Below are 16,097 nucleotides of genomic sequence, written 5' to 3'. Positions count from 1 at the left end.
AGGTAGGTAGGTAGGTACCTTAGCTCTTTATTATCTCTATCACGTTACTACTAGAACTCCAATACTCCGAAACTTACACTAGCAAGCGCCACTGTGCCTTCTCGCCGCCTTTGGTATTCTAAAACAGTACGGATCTGACCTAGCTGTGGCCCGTGATCATATAGGAAGTAACTTACACCTTGACTTACCTCTTCACAACAGAAGCTGAGGAACTCGTAGTCTAGATGTCTCACTGGCTGCCCATGCAGCCGAGCTTAGCTTCCTCATTGGGTCGCTTATCGTCGGTAGCCTCCTGCCATCATACATGACAGCCCTGGAGGACAGCTAAGAAAGATGGACATGGAGAGGATAGCGTTTGCTCTTTTCACCTTCCAAGCGTTCTCATCTCATCTCATCTCAGCTTATGTCGTTTCATCTCATCTTATTCAAAATCGTTCAAGGTACGTAAGTGGCCAATGTATGGACAAGAAATCCAGTTCCAACTTTCAGCAAACCAAATGAAAACCCAGTGTCCGCTTAGTGAACGACAGTGGTTTGTTGTTTGGCTGCGAGCTCAACACACACACAAACACACGACACCACCCATACCAGCCCGATCCATCTCAGTAGTCTGGCCTTATCGCTCATCAGCACCGCTCAGGTGCCTTAAGAAGAAAGAAACAGGTAACAACCCTCCACGCCCACTCAGCCCAGCACACAGATACCCTTGCTATTGATAGCATCACATCTCTGGTATAAATCGAACCTCGGGGGAATCCACCTATAAAATCCAAGCGCCGTAAAACTCCACTTCGGGGACGAAGAAGCAATCAATTAGTCACTGCACATCCCCAAAAGCCTTTCCTTCCTGCCGTTCACTCTTAACGCCAATCAAAAAATCGCACATGCCCCAGACATCAGTCTCCGATTCGGAACATGTCAGTAAATCTCAGGTTATCACAGATGATCCTGTTTTATCCCAAATGTTTTCATTGGATGACGCACTTTCACCATGTTTCAACATCAGACACTGATGTTAATGCTACTCGGTTTGACAGTTGGACGCATGCCTGTTGAATCCAAGTAGCATACGGATGGTCATGAAGTGCCGCCTCGTCGCCGGCGGCCTCTGCTAGGACCTTCTGGTCGCTGTGACAAGACATCACGGAGCTGAGCGTCGTCTTTGTCTTTGTCTACATGATGGACTCTAACATGTCTGCTTAGAGTTAGATTGTAATAAAGTCCATTAAGCAGGAAACAACTTGCCTTTGAAGATTGTCTGGTCGGGGATATTTGTGTTCCCTATCAGGACAGAAAGGGCAAACGTATCCGGGAGAATCGTGAACCAGGCCGTGTCTGATCATTTCGTTCTTCCGCTTGAATCCCTTCCCACCCTCGCTTCGGGGACATCCCTTCACACTGCAGTAGTGAGGTCGATTTTGAGAATGTACATTCGCGTGAGAATTCAAGAGGTACTTGACTTTGTTAGATTAGGAATGCAACAGAGGCCGATTTCATGCTTACCTGTGTCTGAAATGGTGGGGCGGTACAGCCTTGGTAATTGCACTGGTAACCTCCGATCTGGGGGTTTGTAATCCCCTCGATACTCATACGGTTCGTTACTGACACACCAGGAGTTGAGCCTGACTGGTCTGATGCTGGAGTTTCTGTGTTACTTCCGCTATGGTCGGTTGGACTCTGGTACTGTGAAGGTTCACCATTGCTCTGGGAATGTCTCCGGTTGGCGTACGCGGGGTAGTAGCGACCAGGCGAAGGTAGTTGATTCCGTTGGAATATATCGTTCGGAGATTTTGGTGGGGATCCATGGCTTGGCACAGGTGGAAATCGGTGTTGTGGTGGTCTTCCAGGTGGAGATTGAGAAAACGCACTCTCGCCGGTTGGAACTGGCTCTGGAAGATGATTTATATCTCCTAGCTGGTCAGAAATCGACGGCAACGTAATCTGACTAGGCCCATTTCCATTTGTCAAGCTAGATTGAGGCGAGTGATGTAATATTGGTGGTAATTCTCCCACTGCGACGGGTGAAGACACAACCGCATCATGTCTCCTGTCGGGTGATAAGTGTGAGGCTGGCGATAGTCTATCCACGTAGAGTTTTGGAATTGACGGCACCGACGTTGCCTTGACACCTTCCATAGGTTCCGACTCAGTCTGAGGCTGCTCGACCTTCAATTTCGGACTTTCCGGTTGCTCGACCCTTTGCGCCTCCTCTGGGCTATGTCGCGCGGTTTCTCTCAATGCGTCCGCAGCCAGAGTTTGCATAGCAGCCAATATATCGGAAGTGATTGCAGTCTTCTGCGCGACAGGTTCTTCCACCACGGCCATAGTATCGTCATTTTCCCCCACGTTCGAGACCACGACTTCTGTACCCCTCTTCATCGGCAATTCGTCCTCCTCAATTTCTGATGCCAACGGTTTTTCTCCAGCGTCGCGCGCAATATCAACATGTTTTCCGTCCGCCATGAATGATATTAATACAGCATCGCCGTGACTCGGACGTGGCTTCGATCGTGTAGGGGGTTTGCGACAACCTTCCTCCGCTGGTTCGGGAGTGGACTCTGCACTGAGTGGTGGGAGAGGGACAGCGGGCGGCGGACTCGGAGATGGCATGTAGTTTATTTTCATGGGTTTGAGCTGTGGAGAGTCTCGCGGACCAACATCGTCTGGGTCGTAGAATTCGTGGCGAGTAGAAGGTCGTATGGACTCGACAGAATTCATACTTAGGGTTCAAATGGCCATCGGAAGCACCCCAGAAGAGGATTGCGGCGGTGATTGTGAACCGAGGCGGATAAGTTCAGAGCATAATCAGCCAGCGGGGACCATGCAACCGCGGGAAGGGAAGGAAGGCAGGAGGCAGGAGGCAGGAGGCAGGAGGCCGGAGGCCGGAGGAGAGCAACTGCTGTGGGAAGGAAAGGAAAGGAAAGGAAAGGATGCTGGACAGAACGCGACGCAGCGAAGCGCAGCGGGCGCAGTGCAGTGCAGTGCAGTGTAGCGGAGGGGAAGAGGGTGATGGGATGGGCAGGAAGTTTGTTAGGGCAGACCAGCAGCAGCGCAGGCAAGGATTGTTCCCTGACTTCCTGACTTGATGCTGCCCCCCGAGCCCCTTCCTTTCTGTTCTAGGTAACTTAACTTCTGAGTTGTGGGAAAGGCGGGGGAAACACTAGAGAGGTCCAGAACAGGGCCCTGAGGCTGGAGTGATTGGCGTAGGGGAGGGCAGAGGGCAGGGCAGGGCAGGGCAGCGTAGCGTAGCGTGGTGTCACTGGTCTGGTGTGGTGTACCTATGGTGTGTGGTGTGGTGTGCTAGGTAGGGTAGGGCCCAGGGCGTGGAGGATGTTTGGGTTAGACTGGGTCAGGTTTGCTGGGTTTGTGTGTGGGTTTGTGGGTTTGTCCCTCTCGCGGCGTCGGGACGGTGAGCGATATGGCGGGGCGCACGATGCTGCCAGTAGCGCACGATTGTGCGGCGAAAGTCAGTCGACAGCGGGAAGCCGAAAGTCTGATCGGATCAGGGTGATTGAGGTGCCTTGGGCTGGGCTGGGCTGGGCTGGTCTGAGATGGGACGAGGTGAGGGGAGGGGAGGAGAGGGGAGGGGAGGTGGGGATGAAGATTTTTAAGAGTGAAGGTTGTGAAGTTCGGTGGATAGATAGATAGGTCGAGATAGGTAGGCAGGTAGGTGCGGTGTGTAGATGGTACAGTAGGTAGTCTACTAATGAAATGAGAAGATAGCAGAGCAGGAAGAGATGGGACGGGAGAGGACAGGATTATGATAGGATAGGATAGGATAGGACAGGACAAGTTGAGGAGGTAAAATTACCCTACGGAAGTAAATTATGTACAGTACTCTATTGTACTGTAAATTAGGTACCTAGTGGAAAGAAGAAAAGGCACAGCGGGGCAAAATGAAACGATGCGGCGATACGGCGATACTTCTGAGTGAATGAATGGCGACGCGACACTGACTGCACTGCAATAATGTCCTGCACAGCCAGCAAGCTTGCGATTCGGAGTCCTGTCCTGTCCTGTCCTGTCCTCTGCCACTGAAGCCAGGAAGAACTCCTTCCCACCTGAGGTAATTAACCTGCCTACATGAAGTACAGTACAGAGAAGAGTGGATGAGAGAGGCACGTCGTTCACCTGCGCTGGCTGCACCTGCACCTGCACCTGCACCTGCACCTCTCAAGTCGTCCCATGGCATGGCATAGCGGAGCAGAGCCAGCCAGTCAAAGGTCCCCTCGTCGTCCCTCCACCCCTCGCAATACAGTAAGGGTATTAAATTTACCAGGAGGTATCTTACTGTATCAAATACGCGTGGGGAAACCCCTGCTGTAGCGCTTGCCTTCACTACAGTACTGTACAGTACAGTAGTACTTGTACAAGTAGTACTCTACCAGTACAGCACTGCTCTGCTCTGCTCACAGCCTCACTCGCCTCACTCACCTCTCACCTCGCTTCGCCTCACCAAGCAGGGATTCAGGGTCGCGTCAAGCTACCTTAGGTAAGATCCATGAGGACGTCCAATCAGCCGTGGTCCAGCTCGTCTGTCCTGGGACCCCTGGCCCGCCTTGAAAGTGCCGCACGCTGCACTGCGCTCACTGCACTCGTGGTCTCTTCCCACCAGTAGTAGAGCCTCTCCCCTTCCCCTTCCCCTTCCCCTTCCCCTTCCCCTTCCCCTTCCCCCTCCCTCCCCCGCCCTTCCCTTCATAGACTTGGCCTCCTCTCTCTCCTCTGCTCATACATTCTCCGCCGCTAGCTTTTAAAAACCTTCTTCTTTACCAGCTTTTTCGGTGTCAACAAGGTATCACAAAGGTAGGAACAGTATCGTACCCTTCCCTTCCCTTCCCTTCTTATCTACCCATGTGATGAGATGAGATGAGCTTCTTTCCCTCTTCAAATTCTAATCCCGGGAATCCATCCAGCAGCACCGTACTCGTAACCTTCTTCTAGCATGAGAATGAGAATAAGACGGAGAAGTAAGATGAGTCCGAGGTGTGCAGCAGCGCCAGCGATCGACCAACCATAAATTGGCCTCCTCCACCTTGGCAGTGAACCATCTCAGTTCAGCCTCTCTGCTTAGCATGCCCGTTTGTGTCCCCTTCACTAGCTGACTTCATGTCAGATTTGAAAGCCGTTGCGAGACACAAGGACGGCTGTGGCCCTGTGGGGTCGTGGCGGTGAGCTAGCTATTGACAAGAATCTTCAAAACCTCTCTGTTCTGTTGGACTTATTACCCGTACACTGCACTTTGCATCCCCATCTCATCGTAGCTCTGATTGAGACCTCTGGAACGCCCTCACTGGCGACGCCATGGCATGTCATGGGGACGACTACCTACCGATGCCCACTCTATCGAGGCGGCACTGTCAGGCGGCCTGCATCTCAGACTGGGTCCCTCTCCGCACACCGTTACTTGTCCAAGAAGCATGGCCGCTGTGAGGTCAAGATATCTGTCGGCACGGTCTCTCGCCCATTATTGCAGGTCTGCATTGCGGCCGCCGTTCAATGCAGGAGCAGAATCAGCCCCACGCCACAATGCTCCAAAGCCGCGGGCATCAGAAGCAGTAAACAGCCTCTTCATGCTGATAATCTCTTGCCATCACCTTCTCTCTGCAATCGCTCGCTCGCTCTCATCATCGCTCCCTCTCTTCTCGTACCGGCAACCTTCTCGCTCTGCTCTTCCACCTGCTGCTCCTGGCCTGGCTTGCAAGTCAAATCTGCAAGAAGACGGATTCAGCAGCCTCCAGCCGTGGTTGGTGTCCAGTGAAAATGTTGCGCCGCAATCGGCGATTGGTGCTCGATATCAACCGTCAAGCTAAGCCATCGAGCCGCATCAGCGCAACTGGCTCGCCTACCAGACTCGAACGCCTCCTTCTCCAGCCCAAGACTTGCAGGGCCGTGACTGGCGTTTTGGAGCTATCGGGTGACCAGAAACTCTATTGCCAAACCCAGTTCATTTGCCGCACTTGACAGGTAAATTTAAAAGCTCTACGCTTGTCGCGAGTACCGTTCCGCCAGTGGAATATATCGGGAAAGAAGAAGCATGTTCAAAGCATTCTGGCGGGCGGTGTATGGGAAGCAGCCAAACGAACGAGCGAACGAAAGCACGCCTCAAAACTTCTCTCCTGTCGGCAACATCCGACTAAGATGAACAAGAGCAACCAGGAACCTCGTGCTCGTCTTTTTAGTATCTTTAGGCTATTTTGGTACCGTGCCTACACTTGCTCAGTCGGCTTTCGGAGGCTTTGACTGTCTCACGTGATATAGCGCTGCCTCCGTTCAGCCAAAGGCGCTTCCGATCGTTCAAAGGGTTGAAGCCTTAGTCGCATGTCTCAATATAATCTTTGAGACTTCTATTCTGGCTTGCTGAGGATGACACCGTGGTTTCCTCAAAAGTAAGGCGTCATCACTTTTGCTTTTTTCGCTCGTTGTCACTTTGTTTTCGTGCTATCTGGATCCAGTCATGATACCCTTTCCTAGTTACCGATCACGGATGAAATCCCTTGTCGCTATCAGAAGTTGCACTTTCAAGTGTTTGTCATGGTCATGGTTCCAATATCGGCCTACGAGACTGCCTCAACCCCTTTGGCCCCTTCGTGTCCCGCTTATCTAACCTCGAAATTCGGCTGGCCAATGTTTGGGTGTGGCGGAATTAGTGCTCCTTTGCATGTGCTGTCATTGCACAGCTAGAGGCTCAACAAAGCTATCTAAATTTCTGGAATGATCCCAGCAACTTTCTTGTTTCAAAGATCTTGGGAATGGACGGGAACTGCAACTTGATGGATCAGGCCGCTCTGAGCGACATGAGAGGCAGGTCTCTTTTCCGTGAATCTGAAGTCGTCACTCGACAGAGCGACGTGTTACCTGCAGCGAGCTATACGACCACCAATATCCAAGAGAAAGCGTTGGAAGCAGACACTAATGTCCAATCACACCAGTCTTAATCGAAATTATTGTGGATGTTTCGCCTGACCTTGGTATTCCCTGGAATTGAATGCAACGCCAAGAATGTGTTCCTAGTGACTCTCTTCTTCGTTCATCGAGGCCGCCTCGCAACAGTCCTCCAGTCGAGTGCATGTTGATGGGAAAGTCCTCTGGCAACAGCATTGGACCCTCTGCTTCCTTGAGCGAGCCTAATGGAGCAGCGCGAGATTATGAAAAATAATCAGCCTATACTTGACAAACTCAAGTCCTGAAAGATTCAGCTTGCATGGAGCTCTTCCGTCGGCTTACTCTTGTTTTTCTTTCTCTTCCTTCCGTCATATGGTGATGGTGGGCGTTGCACGTCGATACCGCTAGAGGGTGGCGAGATAGCACTGTCTTATATGAATTTTGACCTTTTTGATCCCTTCCCACTTTTACTTCTGACAACATGAACACGCCAGCTGCTAAAATGGGAGTAGCTTGTGCCGTCTCAGTCTAACGTAAAGGATTGATCCCACTATCTGTGTTATTAACTTGAAGCTGAAATCAATTGCAAATTCCAACACCGGACAGCAACTGTTCAGCGATTATCAATTGCCCCCTCCGCCTGGTTTCCTAGCTCTCAGCTTCCAGATAGCACAGTGCACGCTATTTTACAATCAACCCGTGGCTTCTACACTCTTGAAAAACCGATCAGTGGGTAGCCTTGGAATGAGTAATAAACTGTTATTCAGTAGCAGTGCAAAGCTTAGTTCCCAAGTCCCAATAAATTCTCATCTTTGAAGGCACTCGGTCTACACTTCGTTGGAGAAGAGAGGTATTTAACATATAACCGAAAACCGCTTACATGGAATATTTGCTGCTTGTTTACTAATGCTCTAACGATCGTTTATAAATCAGCTATTGTAGAATATGTCCTAATACTCCTGGCAAAATGCGGGCCATGGCTTCCAAGACTTACACGCCACCACGTGGGAATAGCTAACAATAGATTGAAGACAGGCAACCAACATCATCTCGCTGGTTTGTATGAAGAGCACCATTACTGTCTTTATTCCGGTCTTGTAAGTTAAAATCACCATCATCATAAAGAGAGTCTGTGGATGCTGCCTGAGGCCCTCTATACTATCTTCCACATCCGGCTAATTGACGCATCCAGTAACCGATTGAGTTCCCCTTTGGAAATAAGATGATTGTAACTCGTAGAAAACGTGGGATTCGCCATCATGCAATGTGAGTTCTTGCTGCCAAGAGAAGTCCAGCTTTCAATCTCATATTTTCTAACCGGTGGGTACGTCTCTTCTACTGCTATCGCTCGGTCTTAGGCTCGTGCTAGGAAGGTGGATGAGAGTGCCACATCCACACAGGCATTGATTGAACGTCGAATAGCTTCAAAGGAAGGCAAACCATTCTCACTTGCCATCTTGCTCCCTGCAACCGCAGCCCGAATCATGCTTCAACCTTGAAAACTTCTATATCTGCCACAAATACCGATTTAATTGCTTTCTTAAGATACCGCAGCTCTCAAGATCCATCTTCCAGTTTCGTTTCCGCAGCACCTAGCCTTGTTCGTTTCTAACTTCCCTCCCACTTTCTAAGTTATTGCCAACTGGCATCCTTGAAAATATGAGCACGAAGTTATTCATGAATAGAAAAAACAACAACGAAGTCCTCGCGCCATACCTAGTCAAAGCAGTTTTCCATACGTTTAAGGCATTTGTTTACCATGCTATGTTGCACGCCTCGCTTAAAATGACAACCAAAGCACGAAAAACGTGTAACAGCACCATCTACACACCTGCTTCAGGAATGGTATCCATAAGAAAGAAAAACAAGATCTAAAATAATTCTTCTACATCCTATTCGCTCTATAATCAATGGTCAAGCTCGATGAACGGCCTGGTAGCTTGAGCCTCCAGATTATGAACCACAATCTCAGACAGTTCACTGCGTGTTTAATGTTTAAGGGTTCGTGCACCCACATCAGTCTGAGTGAATTCAACAAATTTTATGGAAGCTCAACTTTCTAAGAATTCTCTGTCCATCGCGATGGTGGCACGTGGATCGAAGGTCCGAAATATTGTAGATCGTCTGATCTATCGTGTGGGTATAGTTCATGGGATTTGGCTGGACATCGATTGAAATTCCGAAAGTCACTCTCGCTTTGCATTAGATTGAAGCCACTGGACATGAGTCCTGGCGTTCGAGGGCGATACCGCCCTCGCTTTGGCCTAAAAAGACCCAAAGACTAATCGTCATGTAAACACGATAGAACTCCTACCCAAATCGTTTCAGATCCCGGGGACATCGGATCTCAACATTCAAAGTTTATTTCATGAATTAGATCTCACATTCCTAGATTCTTATAATGAACTGCCCGAGGTGATCTCAGCAGAACAAAGCCATAGCCTTTCACCATGTAGGAACGCCGCGTCCAGCACGTGTGCTGTACATTAGATTTGTACACGTCAAGGAAATATACTATACTACGATTTAGATGACTGAAATCTGTTGCAAACATTCAGTTTGGTATACGAGACCCAGCAGTGTACTAGTTGCGCGATGTAATGCTGCTAAGATTTTCTCTGCACTTCTAGTTTTTCATCGAGCTTGGGACGGTAGATGCTACTCTTCTGGTAGACTGCTCGAATTGCACCACAGCATAACCAAAAGTGAGGGAGATTCCGTTCTTTAGGGTCCTCAGCAAGCATGTAAACCGTGGCGGCAAGCCCATCTAGTTAGCCAGGTGATAAGGGTGTGAAAGTCTGAAACAAGATGCTATTCTTTGAGCTTCGTCTGGATGTTCTCGGCGCATTCAAAGGTCTGTTTCAATGCCGCGTGAGTTGCATCGGTATGTTCCGAGCCCTGAGAACAGAAGTCCCCAAACTCATGAAGATCATGTCCTGAGAAAATCGTAAACATTTCGATGAGAACACATCCCATTGAGAAGACGCCGGCTGCTCATCCATGAAGGTCTTGGAACCAAACTTCCGGGGCACAATGCTTAGGCATCCGAAGGGATCCCGGTATCAGTCTGGCTATAGTCCAGAACTAGAAAGTTTCTCGATATCCCAAAGTTAGCATTATACGCTCGATAACCGTGGAGGTAAGAGTCGTGCTTTTTAACAAGAATATGACCAGGTTTGATATTCCAGAGCTTAGTAGAGCAAGAGTGTATAAAAAGCATTCACGAGATACTTGAAAAACTGCCAGAAACAGTACACAATTCATCGAGTCTCGGTATACTTGGATGAGATTGTAATCAACTCCTAATCTCTCGCATTGCCTACCTCCCTGGCACCTTGCACCTTCGCATCAGATCCCTGATCATAGAAGGACTTCATTCCGCAATCAGCTACTGAGTAGAGAAGAACAGAGAAATTCTGCCTTCCAAATGCACACGAGCTGGATGATGTGGACATGCCTGGGCTTTTGCAAGTGTTTGACCTCACGCAATGCTTTATGGATGGACAACCGCCTGTAATAAGTCATAGTCTTTCTTGCCAATAGGACACGTCTGCACTTAGGCTTGTTAAAATACCACCGAGACTCATTCCAAGCAGATCTAACACTTGAAAAGGCAATTGTTCCCCATGAGCGAATTCGACGTGTTGACAACCTTACTTGCCAGCCTAATGTAGCTTTGATCAAGCAGAGAATACGACTTTTTAACTCTACTGAACCATGTACTCAGGGGCCTGCTGATTTGCCGCATGCTCCGTCTTGTAATTAATAGATGGTGAGAGTCGTGGTAATTGATGGACTTGAGCTCCGCCATTATGTTGCCAATATGATGGATGTGGCCTGAAATGTACCGAGCCTCACTAACGATTGAAAATATTGGTTACCAGTTTGGGGATGTCTAGGCGGTCCAAAACATCGGTGAAGCCGTAGTTGAAGCCTGCGACCACATAGAGGATTGTGCGCGGTAGTGGAATGGTTATCCATGATTCCAGTTTGAAGACCCACGAGCTAGATGCTCTGGAATACAGGACATGCCTGTCGAAAACACAGTGTCACTGAGAATGATGCTGGTTCAAATTGAAGATAGATTTGGCGGTACTGTTGAAATGGTTCTGTCAGAAAGAGTTGTTTGTTGTCGCGAGTTCTGTTGCAACTAATTGCACAAAGTCAGGAGGACCAGCCCCTGGGCCACGACAAGTTGTTGTAAATTCATGTTCACCTCTCATTCTACTTCCAAGTCATTTACTTTCTCGATCAAAGGAAGAGCAAAGCAGGCCTGCTCTTTCACTCCATGTCTTCACCTGGTACGGCCCAATCCCATGAGATGTACTCCGTTCATTCGTGGTGAGCATAGCAACATTATGTTGTCAACTAGCGACGCAAACCATATTTCTCAACACGAATCAAGGTTATCTGGTGATTTGGCTGCCCGGAGTGACCACAGATCAGGCACTAAGTGGGCACAGAGACAAGGCAGAGGCAGGCCACCAAGAGCTTAACGTTTCCCATGGTAGGTGGTTGCACGGGCTGGATCGGCCAGGGTAACAGAGAACTCAGACAAGCTGATGCTAGATTTGAAATGTTGAAGTGCTGCGACTGAATTGATGGTGCAGAGAAGAAGCTAGCACGAGAGAAATGTTGGGAGTGAAAGCAAAACTGCGTCACAGGAACGCGCAGCTTAGGCGGATGTACCGCTTCAGGAAGTTGCAAGCAGTAAGCACACGCACGCGACAAGTTTGGTATTCTCGGGTGGATGTGAATGGGCAAATGCTAAGCTGAACTTTCTCACCGACATGAACCAACAAAAATGGAATAGACAAGTGGGGAGGGCTGAAGAGACAAGTCATGGAAATTTAGAACGAGCCGCCTAAGTAAACAAACGCCACCCCATGCTCCAAAGTCCACTCCCATGCCTAAAACTTGCTCTAGACGCATTGTCGCTCATGATTACTGATGCTCAATCGGCTCCTCAGGCAAGAGCTCTTCATAGTCTCTGACCACACACCGCTGAAGTGGTGGACGAACCAGCCCATTGAAAAGGAAAGTTCCGTATACTAATAAAGCAAAACCGAGGACCTGTAGCCACTTGAACGATTCCCATCCCAAGAAGAGGGAGACAATCCAGATGAATAGCGTTCTGCAGGTATCAATGGTTGAACGAGCAGTGGCGCTTACAGTCCGGGTGACCGAGAGACCGAAAAAGTTAAAGCCACTGTTATGGATTAGCACTTGAAAGAGGAAGTAATATTTGGGGGGACTACTTACCCGATGCTGATCATAATCAGGATACTTGATGTCCTGATATCTGGATAGTGAGAGACCTGTCTCCAACCCTCAACAAGATCAAAATATCCATACTTTCCCTTTGCTGTCCTTCCAACAGCCAGATGCATAACTAGCATGCCTAGGACCGTGACCGAGAAGCCAAACAGGCCTTCCCAGCCAACAACTTTCAATGGCTCTAGAGCGTACTTCTCCAGAATGTACTCCTCGAGTACGAATTGAGAAGCAGTAAAAATTTGTGCTCCAGCGATTAAAAACACGCCAATGATTGCCTGTAGAGCCTCTGGTGTTCTCGCCGTGGTGCTAATAGCAACTATTGCCTCCCTAGCCATCAATATAGCAGCCTTGGCGGCTTTGTCGTCCTTGTACAGTGCTCCAGCCAGCCCAACGATAGCAACACCAATGACGACCGTGAATAGCGCAAACCACTGGAAGAGATGCAGTCTTCTCCTCAAGAAGATAACACTAAATAGCCCTACGAAGAGCACCAATGCTCCTCTCGTCATCTGGTAGATCGACGGAACCACAAAGAGGAGTCCGACATTCATAAGAGTCGTCCCACAGATATCACAGATAGCAGGCAAGCTGAGCAATATAACCCTCCAGCCTTTCAACGGCAGTCGATCTTCCTTTATCGACATCGCCTTCAATGCGGGGTTTATGGGTGTAGTAGAGTGCACGCTCGAGGCATCGTTATCGGCTCCATGATCATGCGTGTTCACTGGAGCATAGCCATTCTCTTCTGCAGTTGCATTCTTCGTGATGTATCGGCGGTAGAGGGAGAATCCACCGACGAAGAGCCACGAGCCCATCTCGCCAATGAACATTTGCATAGTCTGAATGACTGGTTGTTCGAAGTGCTTGCGTTTCTTGGGGTCAGGGCTATCGCAATCTCGTACGCAAATGTTGTCCTATTAATCTATTAGAATTATCCATAGCTTGCTCTATCAGGATCAGCTTGCCTGGTACTTGGTGAGCAGCGTATTACAGACGCCGGTGAGTAACATCAAGGCTACCAACAATGGGATGAGGAATTTGAACGCCATATTGATGGTTACTGGTACTCTGCGCTCCAGAGATAGTAAAGTGTTGTCCAGCAGAAGATACAGCTCGAGACAGCACGGAGGACGCGCTATGATACACTGCTCCTTTATCACAATGTCGAGGTTGAAGTGGTTGTGGTCCCTTTGTTCCGGTCGGGATCAATGCCAAGGCGAATTGCCGAGTCATGTCAGCCTCCCAGGTACACCCCGTGCCACAAATAAATAGGATGAGCTTGTAATACGCGGTTAATTCAGACACTAAAAGATGGGGGAAGCGGGGTGGTCGGAGCAACCCATGGATGCTGACATCAAACAACTTCTGGCCGTTGCTGCTTTGCTCCCATGTGTCCCCCGTTTTTAAGAGCCAATAGGGATGTACAGACAATGGAGTGATTCAAAATAAGACATGTCACATCTGAAGTCCTAGAGGTTCTATCCAAATGATTAAAACAATGATATTGTTATTGCCAGAGGCAAATTCATGTCACGCCATTCCTTCATATATACTTTTGAACAGAAACAGTGACCAAAGCCAAATTATACAGAAGACGTCTCTCATACAAAAGCCCAAAAGCCATCTCACTACTTGGCAGTCTGTGAAGATCCCTCACCTATCGAGCTGTCCACCTGAGCGACTTTAGGGTCCTTTTGCTTTCTCTTGAAGAGTCCACCTGTTTCTCCTTTCCCCTTCTTCTCTTTCGGCTTCTCAGCCTTGATGTTGTTATAGTGAGTGATCCCCATCTCTCTGTCACGTCTCAGCCGCTCTCGGTCAGCCTCAGAAACCGGCACACCTTCGATAGCTTTGACATGCTTTCCTTCGATGAAGCTCATGATTCCACCACATGCTGCTACTATACAGGCAAGGGCGACGAAAAGACCAGTACTCCAGGACGGTCGGTCATATCGATTCAAACCCCACATGAATCCAGAGAGGACGGCCTGGAGAAAGGTATTCCAGACCATGGACCAGATAACAAAATCCAATTTCCAGAGGGCGGTGGGTGGTGCTCGATTGCCAGTAAGCGGTGCATCCGGAACTTTGGAGACCGGGAACGGAATGCAGCTCTCTGGTGTATTGGGAAGCTCGTTGTCAATTTCTGCTGGGCCAAGAGTAATTGGGAGTTCCTGTGAACCACCAAGTCTGAACCATCCGCGGTTGATACCAGCCAATCTGCGGAGACCGAGTTCCTTCTTCTGAATGCGATATTGCATCAAGTAGTAGAGATCACGGAATCTCCACGGGATGGTTCCAAAACCAGTAACACAGAAAAGAGCATTCAGAATCTGGGAGTCGATTTCAATCCAGATACGACGAGGAGAGTTAATATCATTGCAGGTCGGTTTGCACATAGCTGGGGCGGCATTGCATAGAAGCAAGAACAGCATTCCACCCCATGCTACAATGTTGAGACCGTATATGACGACGAGAAATCCAATTGGCGTAATAAAAAACCCCCATGCTGCCTTGAGGAAGATCACGGTAGACTCGGTCCACTTGTGCTTTGGAGGAAATTCGTAGCCATTTTCGAATGGCGTTGTTCTATATTGAACGCCCTCTTTCGAAGGGACGGGCTTCGTGATACTGGTATCGTTGCTCCCCCGCTGTTCCAAGGGTTTGTCCTCCACCCGTTTCGCTGTCCCATTTGACATCGAAGTGCTCTGGATTGGGCCGCTGGTTTGCTGCTCGGACTCTTCTGAAGCCTCTGGTACAGTCTGCGGGATCACGTCTTGACCCGATGCTTCTCGAGCACTTTCGATGTTGTTCGAGCTCCTCCTTCGTGGCAAACTCTGTCCGGTCTGCGAACTCCCTCGTCTGGTGAGGCTTTCACGTCTCTGCTTTTCAACAATCTGCCCCTCTCCTGACCAGCCTTCACTGCCGTAGCTGCCTCTCCTGATCTCAGACAGTGTTGGAATTGATGATGCAATTTGTCCGCTGGCGATCATAAACCCAGTAGGGGGACTCGATTCTTGGAACGTCTTTGAAGCGCTTCGTAAACGACCTTGAAGTGTCGATGTGGAGGATTCCTGGCGAATACGAGTCTGCTCGATTCCTGCACTTGGTCGATGAGGCGTAACCACTGCTGCTGCTACTGCTGTTGCTGTTGTTGGAGAAGGCGGATTGCTCAAGTCAGGAAAAGGCTCTGAAGCATGAGATTGCCCTGGCGCAGGGTTCGTGGGAGAAGTCATCTTGTTGAGAAAGACGCTTGGTTTCGGTCTGGGCAAGGTTCGCTCGCTGGCTGGGCTCTGTTGACGGGGGCGAATACAGTACGTCGTCGTTTAAGATTGAATGCCAAGCTGGTCAGACTCAAAGCATAGCATAGCAACCGCTACGTCAGGAGCCAGGAATGTCGCAGTCGCAAGAAAAGGAAAGAATAGGGAGGTAAGGACGAGTATGACGCTGACGCGGATGGTGAAGAGGGATGGCTGTAAGTAATAGTGTGGCAGATGCGGGCGACGCACTGCACTGTGCCTACCTGGGTCTAGGTACAGGCTACGGAGGTAGGTAAGGTAGGTAGGTGGTATTTATGCCAGGTATTTATGTTGATCGTGCTTCTGGGCCTCCACTCCTCTCCTCTCCTCTCCTCTCCTCTCCTCTCCTCTCCTCTCCTCTCCTCTCCTCTCCTCTCCTCTCCTCTTCTCCAGACTTGTCTTAGGCTGGATTGGATATAGTTACATAGGTGTTTTTCCTACCTAGCCTGGAGTGACCTGACCCGGGACCCCGAGGTGCGAAAAGCTGGTGCAGATGAGTGGACCAGGCCAGGCCAGGTTCGCCAGGCTCACCTACTTCGTAAATCCTCGGCGTCGCGCTGGGCTGCGCTGGGCTGGGGACTACGGGAAGCCAAATGAATCACTTGTACGGAACGTCTACTTTCGCGATTTTAGGGAATACTA

At 49.4% G+C, this 16,097-nt stretch overlaps 4 protein-coding genes across 4 annotated transcripts; 1 reads left to right on the top strand and 3 right to left on the bottom strand.

Moving 5' to 3' along the window:
* Nucleotides 1-7: 7 nt before the first annotated feature.
* ONS95_014871 (uncharacterized protein) lies at nt 8-2,889 on the bottom strand. Its single transcript, XM_058508552.1, has 2 exons — nt 1,504-2,889; nt 8-1,454 (listed from the first exon to the last, which is right to left on the bottom strand). Exons 1-2 carry the CDS (start codon nt 2,716-2,718, stop codon nt 1,206-1,208), a joined length of 1,464 nt encoding a protein of 487 aa, XP_058356239.1. The 5' UTR covers nt 2,719-2,889; the 3' UTR covers nt 8-1,205.
* A 2,417-nt stretch (nt 2,890-5,306) lies between these two features.
* ONS95_014870 (uncharacterized protein) lies at nt 5,307-5,810 on the top strand (the record flags this gene model as incomplete). Its single annotated transcript, XM_058508551.1, has 1 exon — nt 5,307-5,810. One exon carries the CDS (start codon nt 5,307-5,309, stop codon nt 5,808-5,810), a length of 504 nt encoding a protein of 167 aa, XP_058356238.1.
* A 4,604-nt stretch (nt 5,811-10,414) lies between these two features.
* On the bottom strand, nt 10,415-13,630 carry ONS95_014869 (uncharacterized protein). Its single transcript, XM_058508550.1, has 3 exons — nt 13,125-13,630; nt 12,145-13,073; nt 10,415-12,091 (listed from the first exon to the last, which is right to left on the bottom strand). Exons 1-3 carry the CDS (start codon nt 13,206-13,208, stop codon nt 11,827-11,829), a joined length of 1,278 nt encoding a protein of 425 aa, XP_058356237.1. The 5' UTR covers nt 13,209-13,630; the 3' UTR covers nt 10,415-11,826.
* Nucleotides 13,631-15,841, bottom strand: ONS95_014868 (uncharacterized protein). The gene has a single exon (XM_058508549.1). The coding sequence runs from the start codon at nt 15,390-15,392 to the stop codon at nt 13,788-13,790; it is 1,605 nt and encodes a 534-aa protein (XP_058356236.1). The 5' UTR covers nt 15,393-15,841; the 3' UTR covers nt 13,631-13,787.
* Between the last annotated feature and the right edge of the window lie 256 nt (nt 15,842-16,097).

The sequence above is a fragment of the Cadophora gregata genome, assembly GCF_030347475.1.
Source record: "Cadophora gregata isolate MNR1 chromosome Unknown scaffold_9, whole genome shotgun sequence".
Classification (NCBI taxonomy): domain Eukaryota; kingdom Fungi; phylum Ascomycota; class Leotiomycetes; order Helotiales; family Ploettnerulaceae; genus Cadophora; species Cadophora gregata.
Note: the sequence above shows the minus strand (reverse complement) of the source record. Positions and strands in the feature narration are given on the sequence as shown.

What these genes read in the sequence shown, in the direction of transcription:
- ONS95_014871 (XM_058508552.1), bottom strand. Translation starts at nt 2,718, where the DNA reads ATGAATTCTGTCGAGTCCATACGACCTTCTACTCGCCACGAATTCTAC. An exon ending in CCCCACCATTTCAGACACAG is followed by an intron (nt 1,455 to 1,503) that starts GTAAGCATGAAA and finishes AACAAAGTCAAG; the next exon opens with TACCTCTTGAATTCTCACGC.
- ONS95_014869 (XM_058508550.1), bottom strand. Translation starts at nt 13,208, where the DNA reads ATGGCGTTCAAATTCCTCATCCCATTGTTGGTAGCCTTGATGTTACTC. An exon ending in CGCTGCTCACCAAGTACCAG is followed by an intron (nt 13,074 to 13,124) that starts GCAAGCTGATCC and finishes ATAGATTAATAG; the next exon opens with GACAACATTTGCGTACGAGA. An exon ending in CTGATTATGATCAGCATCGG is followed by an intron (nt 12,092 to 12,144) that starts GTAAGTAGTCCC and finishes AATCCATAACAG; the next exon opens with TGGCTTTAACTTTTTCGGTC.
- ONS95_014868 (XM_058508549.1), bottom strand. Translation starts at nt 15,392, where the DNA reads ATGACTTCTCCCACGAACCCTGCGCCAGGGCAATCTCATGCTTCAGAG.